The sequence below is a fragment of the Dromiciops gliroides genome, chromosome 2 (genome assembly GCF_019393635.1).
Source record: "Dromiciops gliroides isolate mDroGli1 chromosome 2, mDroGli1.pri, whole genome shotgun sequence".
Classification (NCBI taxonomy): Eukaryota; Metazoa; Chordata; class Mammalia; order Microbiotheria; family Microbiotheriidae; genus Dromiciops; species Dromiciops gliroides.
Genome location: NC_057862.1, coordinates 98,738,373 through 98,759,737, shown reverse-complemented (window position 1 = coordinate 98,759,737; position 21,365 = coordinate 98,738,373). Strand labels below are relative to the sequence as shown.

Genomic DNA, 21,365 nt, shown 5'->3' with positions numbered 1-21,365 from the left:
GGGTTATTTTCATCACATTAGTTTCTAATAGTCAAAGCATAAGGTAGAGAAAGAATTGTGTGAGGTTTGAGAAAAAGGTTACAAGTTTCATTTAATAAAACTTATTTGCCTGTTTTATTCCTTCTTTCTAAAATCTGTTTTGAGAGGCTTTAATCTTTAAAAATACTAATTTACATGCTTTTTTCCTTTCTTTGTTATTACCTATTTTTGATCAGTAGCTTTTGAAATTAAGTGATACTTAGTATATTGTTGATATGTATGAAATATTTTTGATAGCCACATTCTTGCTAAAAGGAACAAAACTTACATTACCCTTGCTTAATGATATATTATAATTTTGATTCTGAAATCTAGCTTTCAACAGTATCATTACATATTACAAGCTTGTTACTTTTCATAAACATTATAAAGTTCAAACGATTGTAATATCAAAGGTTTTTATCAGATTTATATGGAAATGGAATATTTTAAATAATGGTAGCCCATCTTGATTTTGAATGTTATTGTTTAGTTATGGGATTAATACATGAATGAATTGGTAAATGAATGTATAAATGAATGAGTATTTATTAAACCCTCACTGTCTGCAACTCCCTTGGAATATAAATGCAAACAAGCAAGCTAGTACCTGCCTTCATGGAGCTTATATTCTAGTAGAAGATCACAGCACATATAAAGGAATTGTGGTCTAGTAAGAAATGTTGTGAACAGAGTCTAAACACATTGGAGCCTTAGGATAAATGACTGAAATGTCTTTCCCAGTGTAAGGGCTAAAATTCTAGCTAGTCTGTCTAAAATATCTAATGAGTGGTCGCCAATAAATTATAAGCTTTAGCAAGAGTTTAGACTTTTAAGCATTTATTAAGGAGAATAACCAGGAACAATAATGTTTGATTTGATTACTATTTTAGAAATGAGCTTAAACGGAGATATGGAAGACCTGAGCCCCAGGCTGGGGGGGGGGGGGAAGGGGGGAAGGGGGAGAAGCAGGGGGGTGCAACCAGCCTCTTTCTTTTTTTTTTTCCTGCTGCCGCTCCGCCCCCACGGTTACCGCAGCACTCTGAATCTTCTCCTTGAGCCCCCTCCTCACGTCACTCAAAAGCGCCAGGGCGTGCACGCCCGGGCACGCTGCCAATCAGGGGCTGCCTGAGAAGGGGCTGAGCTGCGCAGGTCTGAGGCTTCCGTGAGGGGGGCGTGTTGGCCTGAGGGAGCCGACTGCACCGGTATCAAAGGAGGCTTCTTCAAGCCCCGGGTTCGTTTGGAGCAGGGATGTCACAGAGAAAGAAAGGCCAAGGCCTTTCCCGCTCCGGCGGAGGCGACAACAGCGATGACAGCATCAGCTTCCCCGGCCCCAGCGGTGGCGGTGTCGGCGGCAGCGGAGGTGGGGGTAGCGGCGGCGGTCTCGGTGGCGTAGGTGGCGGCGGTCTCGGTGGCGTAGGTGGTGGTGGCGGCGGCAGCAGCCTCGATGCCAGCGATAACCCTGGCCCCAGCACCAGTGGTGGTGGCCTGTGGATGAGCCAGTCCCATGTCCAGGCCCTGGCCCGGGCCATAGCCCAGGCGGACCCCATGCAGGTAGAGGATGACGTCATGGAGGAGGAGGGGTCTGAGCAGCCAGCGCCCACCGCCGCCCCGCCAATGCCCTCTACCTCCTTGGCGTCTTCCTCATCCTCTGCATCGTCCTCCAAGGCCCGGAAGAAGCCGGCCAAGCACACCGAGGCCCAGATCCAGCAGAAGGCGAACGAGCTGGTGCAGTTCCTGCTGGTGAAGGACCAGAAGAAAGTGCCTATCCGCCGGAGCGACATGGTGAGGACCATCCTGCAAGACTACAAGGACGTGGTCTCGGAGATCATCAAGCGTGCGGGCCAGACCCTGGAGGACGTCTTTGGCCTGCGGCTCCAGGAGATAGATCCGAAGTACCACACCTACATCCTCATCAACAAGCTGGAACGCCTGGACGATGACGGCATGAATGCCAACGAGGAAGGTGTGGCCAAGATGGGCCTTCTCATGGTGATCCTGAGCCTCATCTTCATGAAGGGCAACTCGGCCAAGGAGGCCCTGATCTGGGAGGTGCTCAAGAAGCTCCGCGTGGATCCGGAAAAGAGACACAAGACCTTTGGCAATGTGAAGAAGCTCGTCAAGGACGAGTTTGTTCGCCAGAAATATTTGAAGTACGTTCGAGTACCCCATACAGATCCTCCAGAGTATGAATTCTTCTGGGGACCCAGAGCTGCCCATGAGACCAGCAAGATGGAAGTCCTTCGCTTTGTGGCTAAGATTCAGAATCGGGAGCCTTCCAGCTGGGTGTCCCAGTACAACGAAGCCCTCCAAGATGAAATGGCATCTGCCTCTGCCTCTGCCTCTGCCTCTGCCTCTGCATCTGCCTCTGCCTCTGCCTCTGCTTCTGCCTCTGCCTCTGCATCTGCCTCTGCCTCTGCCTCTGCCTCTGCCTCTGCATCTGCATCTGCCTCTGCCTCTACTTCAGCTGGCAACTGAGCCACCGAGGCCACTTTCAGGTACCAGCAAGCATTTTACAGACTGGTATCAAGAAAGCAGAAATCCCCCAAGTTTTGATGACATTTGAAACACAGGCAGAGACCCTTTTACCCTCCAAGGTCCCACACAATTCAACATTTTCTCCCTTCTCTGAACCTGCAACTTTGTGGAAAAACCTGCATGAATTGAACCACGACTTCCTCTTCCCAGGTTGGCTAAAGACTTTCTAATACAAACTCATTGCCTCAAGGACCTGTCCTCCCTTAGGCCTGGGTGAGCTTTCGTAGCCTTGAACCCATCCAAGGACAGGATTGCTAAACCATCTCAGTCTATGCTAAGCCCGTGTTTACTTTTCAGTTAATAAATGTCATATGCATTAAAAAAAAAAAAAGTAGATAGGGAGAAGATAGAAGCAGTATGGCATTGAAATGATGGTCAGAAAGTGGTATGGTGGACCTGAGACTAGGCAAGATTAGGTGAATGCTCACCAACTGTATTTCTTAACCTAAAGTTTGCAAAGGCAAAACCAGGAATCTTTTTGAAAAGGATGTTACCTAAGATTTATGCTTATCTGACATAGATGTGACTGTAGTGAAGACAAGTTATGAAGGACAAGCCAAGAAGCTGCTAGAAAATAATGGGGAAAAATCAAGCCAAGGGTAACAAGGGTGAGATCCCAGAAGTCAGAAAATTTTCAAATAATGTAAGGATTGGAATATCACAAAAATAGTCTATCTGAAATGGTTCAACGTTAAAAAGTCAGGGGCCAGTAGTCTTTGATAAAGAGATCTACTACTATAGGCCAAAGACATTGGTTAGAAAAAAAGGTCCCAATACACTTGAATATTTAGAATAGTACTTTTGTGGTAGCAGAGAACTGGAAGCAAAGGTATCCTCTAATTGGGAAATAGTTAAGTAAATTGTGGTACATTAACATAATGGAATATTATTGTGACATAAGTAATGACAACTATGAAGCCTTTACAGAACCATGAGGAAAACTACATGGACTGATTCAGAGTGAAAAAAAAATAGAACTTTGAAAACAATATACACAATGACTGACATCATAAAGGAAAAAAGCAAGAAAAGCAGCTGAACACTATAATTACAATGATCAAGCTTAACTTTGGAATAGCACTGAGAAAATGCATATTACTCCTCTTTGCAGCAGTAACAGGACAGTGAGTGTAGAGTATTACATGTGCTATCAGATAGTTGATGTGTTGGTCAGATTTGCTAAACTGCCTTTTCTCCCCCCTCTTTTTTAATCTTTGTAACAGGAAGTGGCTTATTGAGGGAAGGTTGTATTAAATATGAGGATTATGTAAAAGTTAATCAGCAAAAATAAGATAATAAATTCATTGAACATTAAAAATTGCTTAAATATTCCAATTCTTGAAATGAGTATTGGTGCTGCTTTATTTCACATTGTACTGTAAGTGTCATGGGGAAAATGGGGTAGGGGGTTAGGGATAGGGATAGGGGTTGGGGGTTTGGGGTCCTTAGGAATGCCTCTAAAGAATTACACCCTCTTGCACACAAAAGCAATTAGAATAAGATAGTAGTTTATTTAGTGGCAGGGGAAGGGAAGGGAAACCATGACAGAAATCCTTGGACTTCTCATGGGGAGAAAGGCGTGGCACAGAGCATGGCTCTAAGATACCAATCTCCTTGAGCAAAAGACAGGTAGATACTTTTATAGAGGACTGATGGGGGTGACCATCTGACTGTGGAAAGTTCCCTTAGTGAGGGAGGACCATCCCCCACTGGTGGTGGCTGGAGGAGTTGGGTGATGGGTGCCTGCAGATCTCTCAGCCATCTCTCTCCCCAGGACACAAAGGCAGCAGCCACACCTAATCTTATCTCCCCAAGGTTGAGGGAAACTAGAATAAAGGATGGAGGTCCCAAAGCTAGCTCAGTCCAATCTGGTTCCACTTATCTCTTTAGGTGTGTCTGTCCTTTGGTTTAGCTTCTCAAGGAAAAGGTTCCTTGATGTACCCCAGAGAACTTCTGTCATGCTCTGGGTCCATAATAGTAAGCATCTTTAGATTGCTTTTATGAATGTTATATTAACTGATTTTGAATACACTATAAATACTGATCTTTTTTTAAACCTTTTAGGACTTGTTCCCTATCTCTAATTTATTGATTTTTAGGTTCTCAGACAATGACCTCATTTCCCACTGTAAGGGCTAAAATTCTAGCTATACTATCTAAAATCTAATGTGATCACCAATAAATTATAAGCTTTAGCAAGAGTATTTAAGTGTTTATTTATTAAAGAGCAGTAGGATAAGAGAGAAAGGTAAAAATCTAACTATTTCTAAGAGACCCCGTTATCCGACCTACCATGGCGAGGTCAGGAACAAAAAGAGGAAGAACCCCTCTGCCAGCGTCTGCTTCCTACTTCGTGTCCTCCTCCCAGAAATGGGAGGCTCCTCAAGTTGATTGGCTGGTAGCTTTGATAGACAGTACCCATGAGCAAACATCACTTCCTGAGGCTAAGGAACTGACCACATGGCTTGCCCTCAGATGCCTTCTCCTCGGTGGAGCTTTCCTACAGTAACTCTCATTACACCACTTTACTGAAAAGATTAAGGCCTGCGTTCCTTCAGCAAATCTCCTAAACCTCTCTCAGTGACATCATTTATCCTTTCATCCATCTCTCTAGTTTCAGAGAAAGCACTACCCCATTTTCTCAAAGGTATTCTTCCACCTGAGTCCATCCCATTCCCTGTCACCTTGTTCAATAAACCAGTCTCCTTCCCTCCCTCCTCCTTCCCCTCCTCTTCCCTGCCCCTCTCACATGCATCTTCATTCTTTCCTTCTTTTTCTGTCACTCTATGTATAGATACATATTTCCCCATTCTGGGACTGAGGGAGGAGACTTCTCATGACCTGCTTAACAGCTCATGCTATTATTGTATCTCTCTTTTAACTTCCTAGAAAGTGTAGGACCTGCAGTTTGTCACCTTCCATTCCATCTTCACCCCTTTGCCTATCTTCATTTTTCTACGGTGTTCCTCAAACTTCTGTCAGTGAGGATACTAATAATTTCACTTCTCAATCCTGTGGCCTTTGTTCTCATCTCTTCCTAAATAATACCCTGCTCTTCTAGTAGCTTCTGTGATTCAGTACTCTTATAGTTTCCCTAACTCCTCAGTCACTCCTGCCTTCTTTGCAGACTCTTCATCCTTCTCCTTTGTATGTGGGTATCCCCCAAAGTTCTGTTTTTGACCCTCTTTTCTCTCTCCTTTGGTGTTTTTATCCGCTCTCATAGCTTTAATAATATAAGGGATTACTAAATCTATATCCTGGTCTCATTCTCTGCCCTGAGTTCTGGTCCTGATCTCCAGCTGCCTGCTGGATATTTCATCAAACCCAATACGAACTAACCACCTACAGTCCTGACTTTAAAATCATGTCAGACCCTTTCCTCTCCCATATTCCTCATACCCTTTCAGTTTCCAACTTATATCAAATATACATCGAAAATATTTCTTGCATCTATTTTCTTACATTTCTACTGCTACTGTGCTAGTCCTGGACCCCTTCTCTTCTTGCATAGATTGTTGTTATAGTCTTCTGATTTGTCCAGTTTGTCCCTCAGTTTATGTCATATAACTGTCCCAGTAATCTTCCTAAGTTAACACTCTGATGAAGTTATTCCTGTGTTCAAGAACCTTTATTTCATTTGCTATTATCTACATAATATAAACCCTTCATCCTGGTATTCAAGACCTACTACTATCTCACATTCCTTCCCTTCACATACTCTTCACTCAAGCTAAGCTAGACCATAACCCATCCCTACTTATTGTTCTGCCTTCTCCCATCTCTGCACCTTTGATCCCAGTAATCCCCATAACTTGACAGAATAGTTTTCTGCATCTCTGCCCCTCCTCAATCTCCACCTTTTGAAGTTCCTATCTTTAAGGCCTAACTCAAGTGCTACCATGTTTATGAATGCTTCCTTGATTCCCTTCCACTCAGCAATTGAAAGTATTTTCTCTCACTTCAAATTACTTTGCATACTTTCTCTTTGTCTTATAGTTATTTGTAAGCACATTTTCTCTCTCCTCAGAATTCTGTTGTTAGTTAATCTCTAATGCTTTGCAAATAATACACACTTAATATGTATTTTGAATTGAATTATTGATATCTTAAAAATTAGATCATCCTGAATTTATTTACAGGTGATTCGGTCACCTTTTTGAAGCAATTAGGATGTCTGTATGTATCCTATAAAAATTTCTCTCTTTGTATTAAATTCTAAATTTAATTCTAATTTGAGTGAAATACTTTGGGCCCCTGGTTCAGGAATGGAAGGACATCATACCATCACTGTGGATTTGAACTAAATAAAAGAGAAATGAAGTAGTTAACTTCTCTGCACCATATATGTTGTATTTTATCTTGTTTCTCTTTTAAAGAACCATTATATAGACCTGAGTTCAAATCCAGCCTCAGACACATGACACTTACTAGCTGTGTGACCTTGGGCGAGTCACTTAACCCCAATTGCCACACACACACACACACACACACACATACACACGCGCGCGCGCGAATCATTATATAATACCCTAGAACTAGCTTCATTTTTATAGTAAATACTGTAGTTCCTTTTGGAAAGATGGGAAAAATGGGGAATGTATTTCTTTAAAGAGCTTTAACATAGCATGAGGGAGAAAAATCACTATGTGAGTAGAAGGCATTGTCCAGAAGTATGTCATCTTTTTTAAAAATTAATTTAAATTTTTTTTGTTACATCTTAAGTTCCAAACTGTCTCCATATACACATACCACACACATAACCCACACATGTAAAACCATACGATGCATAGTTGTATCAGTTCTTTCTCTGGAGGTGTGGATATCATCTTCCTTCATAGGTCCTTTCTAGTTGATTTGAGTATTTATGCTACTCAGAATAACTTAAGTCATTCACAGCTATTCTTTGAACAATATTGCTGTTACTGAATATAATGTTCTCTTGGTTCTGCTCATTTCACTCTAAAGTATTTCATGCAAGTCTGAGTGTTTTTCTAAAATCAACCAGCTCATTGTTTCTTACAGCACAATAATATTACGTCACAATAATATACTACAACTTGTTCAGGCATTCCCCAGTTGGTGGGCTCCCCCTCAATTTCCAGTTTTTTGCCACCACAAAGATCTACTGTAGGTTCTTTTACTTTTTCCCTGATCACCTTGGAAAACAGACCTGTCACTGGGTCACAGGGTATACAGTTTTTTATAACTCTTTGGGCTTTTTTCCAGATTCCTTGTCAAAATGGTTGGATTGGTTCACAGTTCCAATAGTGTATTTTTAGTGTCCCAATTTTTCCACATTACCTCCAACATTTGTCATTTTCCCTTTCTTTCATTTTAGCTAATCTGATAGGTGTGAGATGATATCTCAAAGTTATTTTAATTTGCATTTAATCAATAATGATTTACAGCACAGGCCTTGGATCCAGGAGGACCTGACTTCAAATCCGGCCTCAGAGACTAGAGACTTACTAGTTGTGTGACCCTGGACAAATCACTTAACCCTCATTGCCCTGCCAAAAAAAAAAATCAATAATAATTTAGGGCATTTTTTTCATATGACTATATATATTTTTGATTTCTTCATCCAAAACCTGCCTATTCATATCCTTTTACCATTTATCAATTGGGGAATGACTCATATTCTTATAAATTTAACAATATTCTCTATATATTTGAGATATGAGACCTTTATCTGAGAAATTGTCTATAAAACTTTTTCCTCAATTTTCTCCTTTCCTTCTAATCTTGACTACATTGGTTTTATTTATATAAAACATTTTAATTAATGCAATCAAAATTATACATTTTATATCTCATTATCTCATGTTTATTCATAAATTCTTCTCCTATCCATAAGTCTTTTAGGCAATATGTTCCATGTTCTTCTAATTTTCTTATGACTTCTCCCTTTATGTCTAGGTCATGTATCCATTTTGACCTTATCTTGGTAAATGTTGTAAGGTTTTGGTCTATACCCAATTTCTTCCAGATAGCTTCTAGTTTTCCCAACAATGTTTACCAAATAGTGAATTCTTATCCCAAAAGTTTAAGTCTTTACATTTGTCAAACACTAGATTACCTTAATTATTTACTACTGTGTATTGTATGTCTATCCTATTCCACTGATCCACCTTTCTATTTCTTAGCCATTACCAGGTAGTTTTGATAATTACTGCTTTATAATAGAGTTTAAGATCTGTTACTGTTGAAATTATATTTTTTTCACTAATTCCTTTGATATTCTTGACCTTTTATTCTTACAAATGTATTTTGTTCTTTTTTTTCTATTTCAGAAAAATAAGTTAGGGTCATTTAATTGAGATGGCATTGAATAATTAGATAAGTTTAAGTAGAATTGTCATTTTTATTATATTAGCTCTGCCCACCCTAAAACAATTAATATTTCTCTAATTATTTAAATCTGACTTTATTTGTATAAAAGGTGTTTTATAATGTAGTTCCTGGTTTATGTCTTGGTAGGTATACTCCAAAGTATGACATCTTTTGATTATTGAGGAGTGATTTATTTATTATATTTATTTTCTCTGCCCTTTATTTTTCTATATATTTCTGTTTTATTTTTGGTCATTTCATTACTTAATTGTATCAGTGGCATGGTGAAGAATTGAAGCTCACAATCATATTTGTTATTCAGTAATAAAAAATCCTTATCTTGGATTTTTGAAGATTTTAGATATATTCCTTAGAATCTTCAAACTGGAATAGCACCAAAAAAAGGCTAAACTAACAAAAACTAAGAACGGGGTGTGTGTGTGTGTGTGTGTGTGTGTGTGTGTGTGTGTGTGTGTGTGTGTGTGTGTGTGTGTGTGTGTGTGTGTGTGTGTGTGTGTGTGTGTACACACACCTATGTATATAGTACTTATGTATATATAAGTACTAAATATAATCTGTTTATTATATTAACACTGTCCTTCAGATTATAATCTAAAGAGGAAGAATCCTGCATTCTACATCTCTCTCAAAATGTTTATGCAGGAGTTCTATAAACTTGTTGAATGCGTAGGAATAAGTTTAGAGACTAGTAGTTTCATAGAAGTTGAAGGGTGACTTTAAAATATTTTAAAACTTTAAATATGCAACTTTTTGATATAATGAAAAATTAGGATTTCTTTCCTCTAACATATTGATCCCGTAAATTTATTGTCAATAATCAGTGGCTAATTGCAGTAATTAATTATATTCAATCTGACTTTTTCCTGTGGTTCAAATAAATTTTCTCATTCCAGCCATATTTTTTCAAGAAGTTTTAGAGAATTGCATATTAATTTCCTTTTACATAGTTAATTAATTTCTTTAGGGGGGTGGTGGTGGTGGTGGTTGTTTGGGTTTTTTAGTAATGTCTGAGTCTTTGTGACCCTATTTGGGGTTTTCTTGGCAAAGATGGTAGAGTGGTTTGCCATTTCCTTCTCCAGATAGTTTTCTTTAGGCTATATTGTTGGATGAAAATTTCAATTGATTTTACTTTAGCCTTTCATTTTAAATGTTATTTTCAAGCATAACCAAAAATGATGATCTCCTAACTCGGTTTGGTTTTGGTTAAATGAAAAAACATTTATTAAACACTAACTATATGCAAACACTGGGTATAAATACAGAAGTGAAATAACCCCTGCCCTCAAGGAGCTTACTTTCTAACAGGGGGCAACAAGTAATGCCCAAGGATGTAGTGTTTTGGTTTGGAAAAGTCATAGGAGGGTAAAAGAGAGCCATGGGAGAGATGATTGACATGTCTTTTCCAATAACAGTGGCAGTATTCATTTGCTTATAGTTCCAGTGCTAGAAGGAGATTGAAGGAAAGGGGTACATTTGCATAGTGATAGAGTGATAGCAAGAAGATAGGGTGAAATTTGAAGCATAGCTGGCACTAGTTGTATATACTGAATCATTTCATGCACTCAGCAAATACCAGTATAGGCCACAGTCTCTAGTGGTCTGGAACATTCAATAGCCAGGCAAATGGCAGAGTCCAGCAGTCTGGAAGGTTGCATTAGAAGGCAGGGTGGATGGCAAGAAGATGGCTGAGGTAGAAGGTAAGCATGTCTGCATTACGTAAAGTGTCATTAGCCACATGCCATACTCACCATTCTAGACAGGTCCTGGATAGGAATTCCAGAACTAACCATAGTTTTTGTGATGATCCTCTGTATTTGTGATATTACCCTGATGGTTGATAATGTATGAATTTAATGTGAGATATATACATATACAGACATACCACATATATGTGCACATATATATTTAATGCCACAAAATTACAGTTTAAAAAATTCATTATGGAATCAAAACTTTGATCTACTCATGAGTTTATTTATAAAGTGACAAATTGGTAATTGAGTCCAGTTTACTTTAGTGTGAAAATTTCCATTTAAATTACTTTTGAAAATAGCCTTAGAATGGATTTACAACTATTATACATTTAAATATATCCAAAGTAGAGTACATTTTAGAAGAAGGTTGCTTTGTTCTTTTGCATTTTTAAAAATAAATTGACTTCACTTTTATCTTTTCTTTTTTGGCTTTTATCTTAAAGAATAGATTTGGGACTGCTTTAAAAGTAGGAAAATAGAATAATAGAAAATTAATTACTTGAATTTGTCATTAGTAGAAAAAAATAGTACAACCTCTTCTCTTTTACTAAATGCTCTAAAGTAAATGGCTTATTGCAATCTTCTTAATACAACTAGTTACTAGAAACAGTTTGTTTTCAAATACATTCTTTGAGTGAATCTCTAAGTCTAAAATACAACTGATGGGAGTACATATTCCTTGAACTATTAAAAGACAAAGGTCTAGGGCAGCTAGGTGGCACAGTGGATAGAGCACCAGCCCTGGATTCAGGAGGACCTGAGTTCAAATCCACCTTCAGACACTTAACAATTACTAGCTGTGTCACTGACCTTGGGCAAGTCACTTAACCCCAATTGCCTCACCAAAAAAAAAAAAAAAAAAGACAAAGGTCTGTCCTGGGAATTGTTCAAAGAACACATTGTAGAAGCATAAAATGTTGGTATTTATCTAGTGGTATTCCACTGATGAATCTTTTTGACAAAAATTAACCTGTTTTCTCCACACATGAAATAAATCTTTTTTTTTAAAGGCTATAATCATAGATAAGGGGTGACAGGTCATTTGTTAGAATACTCTGCAGTTGTATCAAATCAACAATATGAAACAGTATGAATATGCAATATACAACAATATGAAAAGAAATGTCTTTAAAAATGTCTCACATAGAAGTTATAAGGAGAATTTTCCAATAGTTTATTTCCCTCCACCCAAGTCAAATTGGGGTGCTTGAAAAATAGATTACTATACTCCCTTAATTGAAACCATCAAACAAATTACTTTTGTTTATGAAAAATATATACTACTTTTTATTTATTTTCTTAAAGTTTCAGAGGTCTGTAGAGATGATATTCTGTGGATAGCTATGGCAGGAACTCATCAAATCTGGGCACTTCTTTTGGATGACGGGAGATTACCAAAGAAAAGGTAAGCTACAGAGTATCTCATTCGATGGTTAAAAAATCTTCTCATGTAAAACCCTATGACAGTATTAGAGTACAATGCCTGACACACAGTAGGCACTCAGAGTTTGTTGAATAAACATATGAATGAATGACAGTATGTTTAACAACCAGAAAACTCATAAGACTGCTGTAGTGATTTTTAACCTTTGGAAAAAAGTTATTTAATGCACTACTTTGCTTCCATTATATTTTAATTCAAATTGTCCATAGTAAAATAATAGGGCAATTGCTCTTGTAACATATGAAGTCCACTTAATTATTTATCAATGAAAAAGGATAAAAATAATAGAAAGTATGAGATTATTAGTTCAGTATGTACTACATACACATACAGCCTTTATGCTAAATGTTGATAAGGTTAAAAAGTAAATCAGTTAATCAACAAGCACTTATTAAGTTCTTACTATGTGCCAGTCACTGTGCTAAGTGCCGAAATACAAAGAAAGGCCAAAACAAAAATAAATCCTTAATCTCAAGAATCATGCTTTCTAATGGGAGGGTCTTTGGGGAGAGAGATAACATATAAATAGAAAAGATGTACAGAGAACATGAGAATAATCTGCAAGGGGAATCAGCAGAGAAAAGGCCTGTTGTAGAAGGTACTATTTGAGCTATGTCTTAAACTTAACCAGGGAAATAGGCAAAGGCATAGATTAAAGAAACATGACACTAATGGAGACTAGAGCATAGAAAATGAGATACAAATAACTATAAGATATAAGAGAAAAGTACAGCAGAAACAAATAGTTCAGACTAATGAGAAATCACAATGTCAAATATTATATATATTTAGCTTCAGAATTTATTTGTATGGTATTTTTGCATCTGGTTTACATTTCCAGTTATGTATTGCATTATCAGCAAACATTCACACAGAACATCCTGTTTGCCAGGCATTGTCCTCAGTGATAGGAATACAAGTGCAATCGATAACATAATTGCTGTAAAGAAGGAGCTTATGTTTTAATGAAAGAGTCAAGAACATATGAAAATATGACAGATTAAATATACAAAGTAGTTAAATACAAGGTAGTTGGGGTAGAGGGAGAGACTAACAGGTGAAGGGATCAACCAAGGCTTCATGTAGAAGGTAGTGCTTGAGTTATATCTTGAAGGAAGAGACAAATTCTGTGAGGTAGAAACAAAGAGGTAGTATATTCCAGGCATGGGGGATAGCTTGTACAGAGGCAAGAAGAGGGGAGATGGGTTCTTATGTGTGAGTGACAAAGAGAAAGCCAGCTTGGCTGAATTGCAGAGTATGGAATTTGTAGTAATGTCCAGTGAGACTGGAAAGTTAGTTTGGAGACAGATTGTGTATGACTTTAATAGTGAAACTAAAGAGTTGATATTTTATTGAGAAACAATAGGGGGCACAGCTAGGTGGCATAGTGGATAAAGCACTGGCCTTGGATTCAGGAGTACCTGAGTTCAAATTCAGCCTCAGACACTTGACACTTACTAGCTGTGTGACTCTGGGCAAGTCACTTAACCCTCATTGCCCTGCAAAAACAAAACAAAACAAGAAACAATAGGGAGTCTTTGGAGTTTATTGAGTAGGTAGCATTGCTCAAGGAAATTGACTATGACAGGGTGGAAAGATCAGTTAGAAAGAATAGAGCATTGGGTCAGGAAGTCCATTTAAGAAGTTTTTGTAATAATCTAAGCAAAAGGTAACACAGGCCCAAGCTAACATTACAACTATGTGAGTGAAGAGACAAAGTGAGATACAAGGAATGTGGAGATAGAAATGGGAGAATTTGGCAGCTAATGAAATACCCTACAAGATGAGAGAAGGGAAAGAGGAGGGAAATGACACTCTATCTCTTGACCCTGACCCTTTTCTCAGACTGTCCCCTACTCCTGGAAAGCTTTCCTTCCTTATTTCCCTGGTGTCCTTTACGTTCCAACTAAAATTCTATATCTTGTAGGAAGCCTTTCCCAACTCCTCTCAGTTCTGGTGTCTTCCCTTATTTACTTCCTGTTTACCCTGTATATAACTTCTTTGTACTCATTTGTTTGTGTTCTCTCTCCCATCAAATGATGAGCTCCTTGAGAGCAAGAACTGTTTATTTCCTCTTTTTGTATCCTCACCATTTAGCACAGTGCCCAGCACATCACAGGGGCTCCATAGATGTTGACAACCTAGAATTCTAGAATAGTGGGGGCACCCTCAACAGAATTAGGGAAGATTAGAAGACAGAAAGATTTGGAGTGAGAGAGCAAAGATGTTAAGTTCTATTTTGGACATATTTAATTTGAAATGTCTCTGCGACATCCAGTTTGAAATATATAATAGGCAAGTCAGTGATGTAGGATTGAAGCTCAAGGGAGAGACTGAGGCTAGATATATAAATCTAGGAGTGTTCTTCATAGACCTAATAATGAGATCTATGAGGAGTGATGAGGTTACTAAAAAAAGAGTATTGAGAAAGAGGGCCTAGGACAGAGCTGTGGGGAGGGAGATTGAAGATGGAGGACAGCATCAACAATTAAAGTACATGATAGGGATGATTACCCAGCAAAGAAGATGGAGAAGAATAGAGGAGAACCAGGAGAGGTCCCAAAAACCCAGAGAGGAAAAAGTATTTAGGAAAATAGGGCAGTCAGGAGTGACAAATGGAGCACAGAGGTCAAGAAAGGTGACTGACAAAACACCATCAGATTTGGCGATTAATAAATCTTTGACAACTTTGTAGATAATAGTTTTACTTATGATGAAGAGTAATGAGGTCAAGAGCTATATTGAAAAGGTTTGAGGAATGAGGGAGAGGAAAGGATATGGAGGCAACAAAAACATAGTTTTTCTAGGAATTTTTTCTGGGAAAGGGATGAGAGATATAAGATGATAGATTGAAGTGATGGGGAGAAAGAGAGTGTGTGTGTACATTAGTGTGCCTTGCTGAGCAATGGGAAGAAGACAACTTAGGGTGAAATATATTGTTAAGATTTACAGAGATGATTGCATCACAGTATTTACCAATATAGTATAATTATTCTTTTTCTGAAAGGAAAATGTTTATATATTCCTGGAAAATTGTGTGTAGATCAGTTTTTATATATTGAATCATTATTGTTTGGGTTATAAATTAGTTTATAATTAATAAACTTTAAAGATAGAAGTCCTCAATTTAAATAGCTTTTAACATTCTTTGTTTTTTCCTACTCTGTCCCTACTAGTTGTTAGTTCTTCCCAATCACTTTATATTTTTTGTTTTTATTTTTTTAAATATTGTATTTTCTTGTCTTTAAATATGTTATTAGAATATCAGTTCTAATAGAATATCCACTCCTTGGGGCCAGGTACTATCTCACTTTTGTATCTGTATCTCTAGAGCTTAGCATGGTAGGTGGCACATACTATGAGCTTAATAAATGTTGACTAAATTGTAAAAAGCATTTATTAAGTGATTACTATGTACCAAGCACTATAAACCCTGGGGATATAAATACAAAAGTGAGTCAGTCCTTGCCCTCCAGGAACTTACATAGAAAGGGTCAGGGGGAAAGACTATATGTATAGGGGAGTAGTGTCCAGGAAAGGATGTTTCACAGTTCAGAGTCTCTGGACTAAGCTTCACTATTAAAGGTCTCATATCCATAATATATAAGGAACCCAACAGATAAATTATCAAAGGATATGAGCATGTAGTTTTCAAGGGGAGAAATAAAAGCTGTCAGCAGCTATATGAAAATAATACTTCAGTCAGTAATGATTAGAGAAATGCATATTAAACCAGCTCTCATATTTTATCTCATATCTACTGGGTTAGCAAAGATGACAAGAGGAAAATGACAAATGTTGGAGGAACCACAGGAAAATAGGCATATTGATATACTGTTGGAAAGCAGTATTGGCACTTGCCCACAAAGTCATTAAATTGCCCATCTTTCACCCAGCAATAACATTACTAGGTTTCTACCCCCAAAATGTCAAAGACAAAGTATCCATCTGTACAAAAATATTTGTACTAACCCTTAGTAGACCCAAACATGGAATTAAGGGGATAGCCACCTATTGAGAAATGCCTAAACAGATGCCAATGCATTTGTAATGAAATACTATTGCACTGTAAGACAATGGAATGGATAATTTCAAAGGAATTTAGGAAGACTTCTATGAACTAATGCAGAGTAAAGTGAGTTGAAATCGGTGAACAATTTATATGGCAACAGCATTATATAGAAAAACAACTTTCAAAGACTTTAGAACTGTGATTAATGATAAACCATGATGGCAGAGGACTGGTGAAAAGGACACTTCTAAGTGAAGGACAGAAAATGAAGAAAGACATATATTTTTGAAAATGGTCAGTGTAAGGAGTTCAGAGAAACCTGGAAGGGTTTTTTTTTTGGTTCAGTATTTTATTTTTTTCCAATTACATATAAGGATAGTTTTTAACATTTGCTTTCATAGGATTTTTAGTTCCAACTTTTTCTCCCACCGTCCTCCTCCCCAAGACAGAAAGCAATCTAGTATAGGTTATATATGTGCAATCGCATTAAATATATTTCTGTATTAGTCATATTGTGAAAGAAGAGTCAGAGCACAAGGGAAAAATGTCAAAAAAAGAAGCAACATTGTGTGATGAACAGTGGTGATAGACATTGCTGTTACTGTATACAATGTTCTCCTGGTTCTGCTCCTTTCAGTCAGCATCAGTTCATGTAAGTCCTTCCAGCAATGGGGATAGATTTGGCTCTTTTTAACAATGCAATGGTCCAAAACAATTTCAAAGAACTTCATAATAGAAAATGTTCTCAACATCCAGAAAAAAGAACTGTGGTTTATGAATGCAGATTGAACCATACTGTTTCTACTTTTGAGCTATTGTTTTTCCTTCTTTTTTGACATTTTTCCCTTGTGCTCTGACTCTTCTTTCACAATATGACTAATATTTAATGTGATTGCACATATATAACCTATATTAGATTGCTTTCTGTCTTCGGGAGGAAGAAGGTGGGAGAAAAAATTGGAACTAAAAATCCTATGAAAACAAATGTTAAAAACTATCCTTATATGTAATTTGAAAAATATAAAATACTGAACCAAAAAAAAAAAAAAAAGAAAATGGTCAGTGTAGGAATTTGTTTTGCAGTACTATGCTTATTTGTTATGACTTTAAAGCTTCATTTGGGAGGTGTGGGAGGAACAGATAATAAATGATTGCAAGTAAATTAAATGAAACTTAAAAGAGGAAGAATGTTTTACTCTGGAAGTCTGGTAAGTAGAACCATCAGACACTTAAAATTAACAAACCCTTTATAGAATCAATAGTGGCATTGATTTGAGGTGAAAAAATATCTATCTATGTTTCTCACATATATGAGAGAGAGAGAATTATAAAAAGATAGCTTAAAAACCTGTTGGGTGGATGAAGTCGGCTCTATATCTTGAGTTCTTACCAGTCAAAGAAGCATAGCCACAGGTTAGGATCTAGAAGAATAACAGAGAAGGTGATGAATGGATTGACTGAACGAGTTAATAATATATAAACATAGTGAGACAATTTACTACTTAAATCCAACTCTATTATTATTATTTTTTTTTAGTTAGAACAAGGTGATAGTTTATTTAGGAGCAAGGGAAGGGAAGGGTGGGGGGAGGGAAACCATGAAAGAAATCCTTAGACTTTTCATGGGGAGATTTGGCATAAAGCACATGGCTCAGAGGTACCAAATCTATAATCCAACTCTATTATAAAGTCAAATGTCTTATAATAATTACTTCCTAAATATTCATCTTCCCTCTGTTAATGCAATTATTTCATGTTTGTTTAGCAAATGTTTTTATGTACTATGTGCCAAACAATTCTTAGAGGATTGTAATAATGACAACTGTGTAGTTTGATCATGTTTGTGTGATTGAGAGACAAAAACTCATCAGAATTTCTGTATTTTAAGAAGGCTGAATAGATCTTGCTTTAGGAACATTATATATAAATCAAATTTCTTTAAAATAAAAATTTTAGATAACTCAGAAAGTTGTTACTTGAAGAAATTTTGTAATGACTCCATTTAAAAGACAAAGAATCCTTTTTTACTCTCTCTACCACTAATGTTAGTTTATGCCAGATAGGTAGTAGAATCATAGCATTTTAAACCTGAAAGAAACCATATTGGTTGTTGAGACCAGGGGATGCTCAGGAAGAAAATGACCCAGGATTGAAAAATGCTTTTCATTGTATTGTCTTGTTTCCAAATATAGCATAGTGAATAAAAATCCAACGACAAATTATTCATCTACGTATTAAATGCATATTATTTGCTTATACTGTGTTGTGCATTTGGGAAGGTATATAAGTATAAAATTTCTCAGCCCTTAGGGAGCTCACTGGCTGGCAGGACAAATGCCAGATAAACAAATGAATTATAATACAAAATAAAACGTGACAAGCACATAAGAAAAGTTTAAATTAAGTGTTGTGAGTTCAAAGTAGATAGATAGCACCTCTAGTGGGAAAGAAGAACCACAAAACATAACCCAATTATGAAGTCTTTGGGAGTTTTCTTCTCTCTTCACATTTTTCTGTTTTACTGAATTACATACAAGGGGTTATTGGTAACCTCTTTTTAGAAAAATGAACAAAATGATTATTATATTGCTTATTTTACATGTACTCTGCTAAGATAGTGCCAATTCATTACATGTCTTATGTTTTTCAGTGATTTTATTCTAGAAACAGTAACAAGCCAATTTTCCAAGTACATGATCAACTTTGACAAATTTCCAGTCTTTTCTCCCACCAACTAAAAGTTTGTGTTTTGTGTAACAGAGAACAAAGTAGAGAAGTTTGTTGTTTTATGTACTTGTCTACCATTTCAACTTTTTTCCTTCTTAGACTCCCAGAGTTCCATGGAAATAGAAATACTGACTTCAGATACTCACTTTAAAGAAAATTTGGTTTGCACATAATTTTGCAAAAGTGAAATTTATCTGTAGCTATTTTTCTTAAAATAATGGCACTGCTAGTTTATCTATTTATTTTTACTTAATAATAGACTTTGACTTTAATACTTATGGATTAAAGATACTTCAGCCTGTTTAAAACTTAGACTCTAAAACTGTTTTTGTTCTTATATGTAGAATTCAAACATAATTTAAAATGAAAGTATAGTCTTTAAACTATCAGGAAAAAGAAGCAGCAGTAGTATAGTGGAAAGGGTAATATATTTAGAGTTATAAGATTTGGATTTGGATTTTGCCGTTGCTATTTGCTACCTGTCTTACCTTAGTTAAATCACTTACTTCCCTGACTTTAAATTTATTTATCAGTAAAATGAAGGGGTATGTTAGATAAGTACTAAGGTACTTTCCAATTTCTAAAATTCTTTGATGCAGATGGAGTCATAATGGTTGAGATGGGATTGAGTTACAACCATCCTTGTCTTTTAAAAGACTGTTTCTAGCTAATGGTTATGCTCATTTTGTCTTTTAATCCTGCTTGATCTTTGAAATTACTTTAGTTCTTTATGTATCAGTTTGCTTTTATGAAAAGGAAAGCGGATTTTTCAGAAAATGTAGCTAATGGTTAGGAAGTATTATGGGGAAAAAACTGAAAAATGACATAGGTGTTTGTTTAACATGCCAAAATACAGGGCACTGTATATATTTATCATTATTTGTTAGTTTTGTTAGATAATTATCATTCATTTGATTGTTTGCAGTATTTTTTTAGTAACTGAATTGTTTAAAATATATCAACCTTGGTACCAGGCCTATGAATTTGTTTTTCTTCAGTGAGTTGACAAAAGGAACTTGCCTTCGGTTTGCTGGAAGTGGAAATGAAGAAAATCGAAACAATGCGTATCCCCACAAGGCAGGCTTTGCCCAACCTTCAGGTCTTTCTGTGGCTTCTGAAGAACCTTGGAATTGCTTATTTGTAGCAGACAGTGAGAGCAGTACTGTCAGAACTGTCTCACTGAAAGATGGTGCTGTGAAACATCTTGTAGGAGGAGAGAGAGATCCCATGGTGAGGAACATTACATTTTTCATGTGTAATTTTATTATAACTATTGTAGGTATAGGTCAATATTTATTGGGCTTTCAAGTTACCAAGCCATGGTTACTTAAGAAAGAGAAGGCATGATTCTTACCGTAAATTTACTGCAGAAGTTAGGAAAGAAAGATACAAGTACATGATAAAAACACATCAAATACAACCAACCACTGCAGACAGCTAGTTATCTACAGTTATATATAACTGTAGTTATATATAAGTGCTAAGCATTTAAAGAGAAGGGAACGATAAAGGATTGATTGCATGAGATATTAGAGATGAGAGATCAGTAGAGAAATCATAAAATCATAGACCCAGAGATGGAAGAGAATGAGAACAAAAATTCATTAAGCAGCTACTATGTCAGGCATTGTGCTAAGCTCTTTATACATATTATCTCATCTGATCCTGCAGACACCCCTCTGAGAAGAGACCTTAAAGGCCATTGATCCAACCTTCTTGTTTTACAAATGAAGAAGCTGAGATCCAGAAAGGTTAGACAGGAACCATTTTGTCATGTAGAAAAAAGACTGATTACTGTGTCATCTCTATGAGCCCACAACCAAATTAGAAAGCATCCAAAGGTAATAGAGGTTAGAAGTTTTGTCAGCACTTCTAGTCTTCCAATTTGGGTATCCAACCCTATTGAGACAAAAACCAGGACTTTTCTTTGCCTCAACATAGATAAATGAAGCTGTTTTCTAAATCTTCCTTACATATCTAACCAAAATACTGTAGTAATTTAATAACAGATGCCTTTTCTTTTTTCTAAAAAAGAATTTATTTGCTTTTGGGGATGTCGACGGAGCAGGAATCAATGCGAAGCTTCAGCACCCACTTGGAGTGACTTGGGATAAGAAAAGAAACTTACTTTATGTGGCAGACTCCTATAATCACAAAGTAAGCATAATTATACAATATCCTACTTTTCATATATAGCAATTAAAATGTTTAAAAATCTGTCATTTTAAAATATATAGTACTATTAGCCATTCTTGACAACCATGTTCATGTTATTCTATTCTCCATTTTCTTGATTTTGTTTTTAGAATGGATGCTATGTCAGGGCCTTGAAATGGGAAAGACATAAATAGATTCACAGTGTCTATAATCAAGCTTTATGAATTGCAGCTAATCAAAGCTACTTAGGAGTATATTCAGTAAATGGGAGAGGTTGTACATGGAAATGTCGGAATGGAGAGGAGTGAGTTGTAGGGGAGAAGCAAGTGAAATTTGGCAGGGAAATTCACCCTGGAAAGAG

General features: G+C 36.7%; 2 protein-coding genes across 2 annotated transcripts in view; both read left to right on the top strand.

Annotated features, from left to right (window-relative positions):
- NHLRC2 (NHL repeat containing 2) overlaps positions 1–21,365 on the top strand; it is an 82,477-nt gene that overhangs the window by 38,347 nt on the left and 22,765 nt on the right. Inside the window, exons 6-8 of the mRNA XM_043985451.1 lie at positions 11,970–12,069; positions 19,846–20,077; positions 20,882–21,004. Of these exons, the coding sequence (XP_043841386.1) occupies positions 11,970–12,069; positions 19,846–20,077; positions 20,882–21,004 (455 nt within the window). The remainder of the gene's footprint in view (positions 1–11,969; positions 12,070–19,845; positions 20,078–20,881; positions 21,005–21,365) is intronic.
- Positions 1,044–2,887, top strand: LOC122741719 (non-structural maintenance of chromosomes element 3 homolog). The gene has a single exon (XM_043985453.1). The coding sequence runs from the start codon at positions 1,270–1,272 to the stop codon at positions 2,494–2,496; it is 1,227 nt and encodes a 408-aa protein (XP_043841388.1). The 5' UTR covers positions 1,044–1,269; the 3' UTR covers positions 2,497–2,887.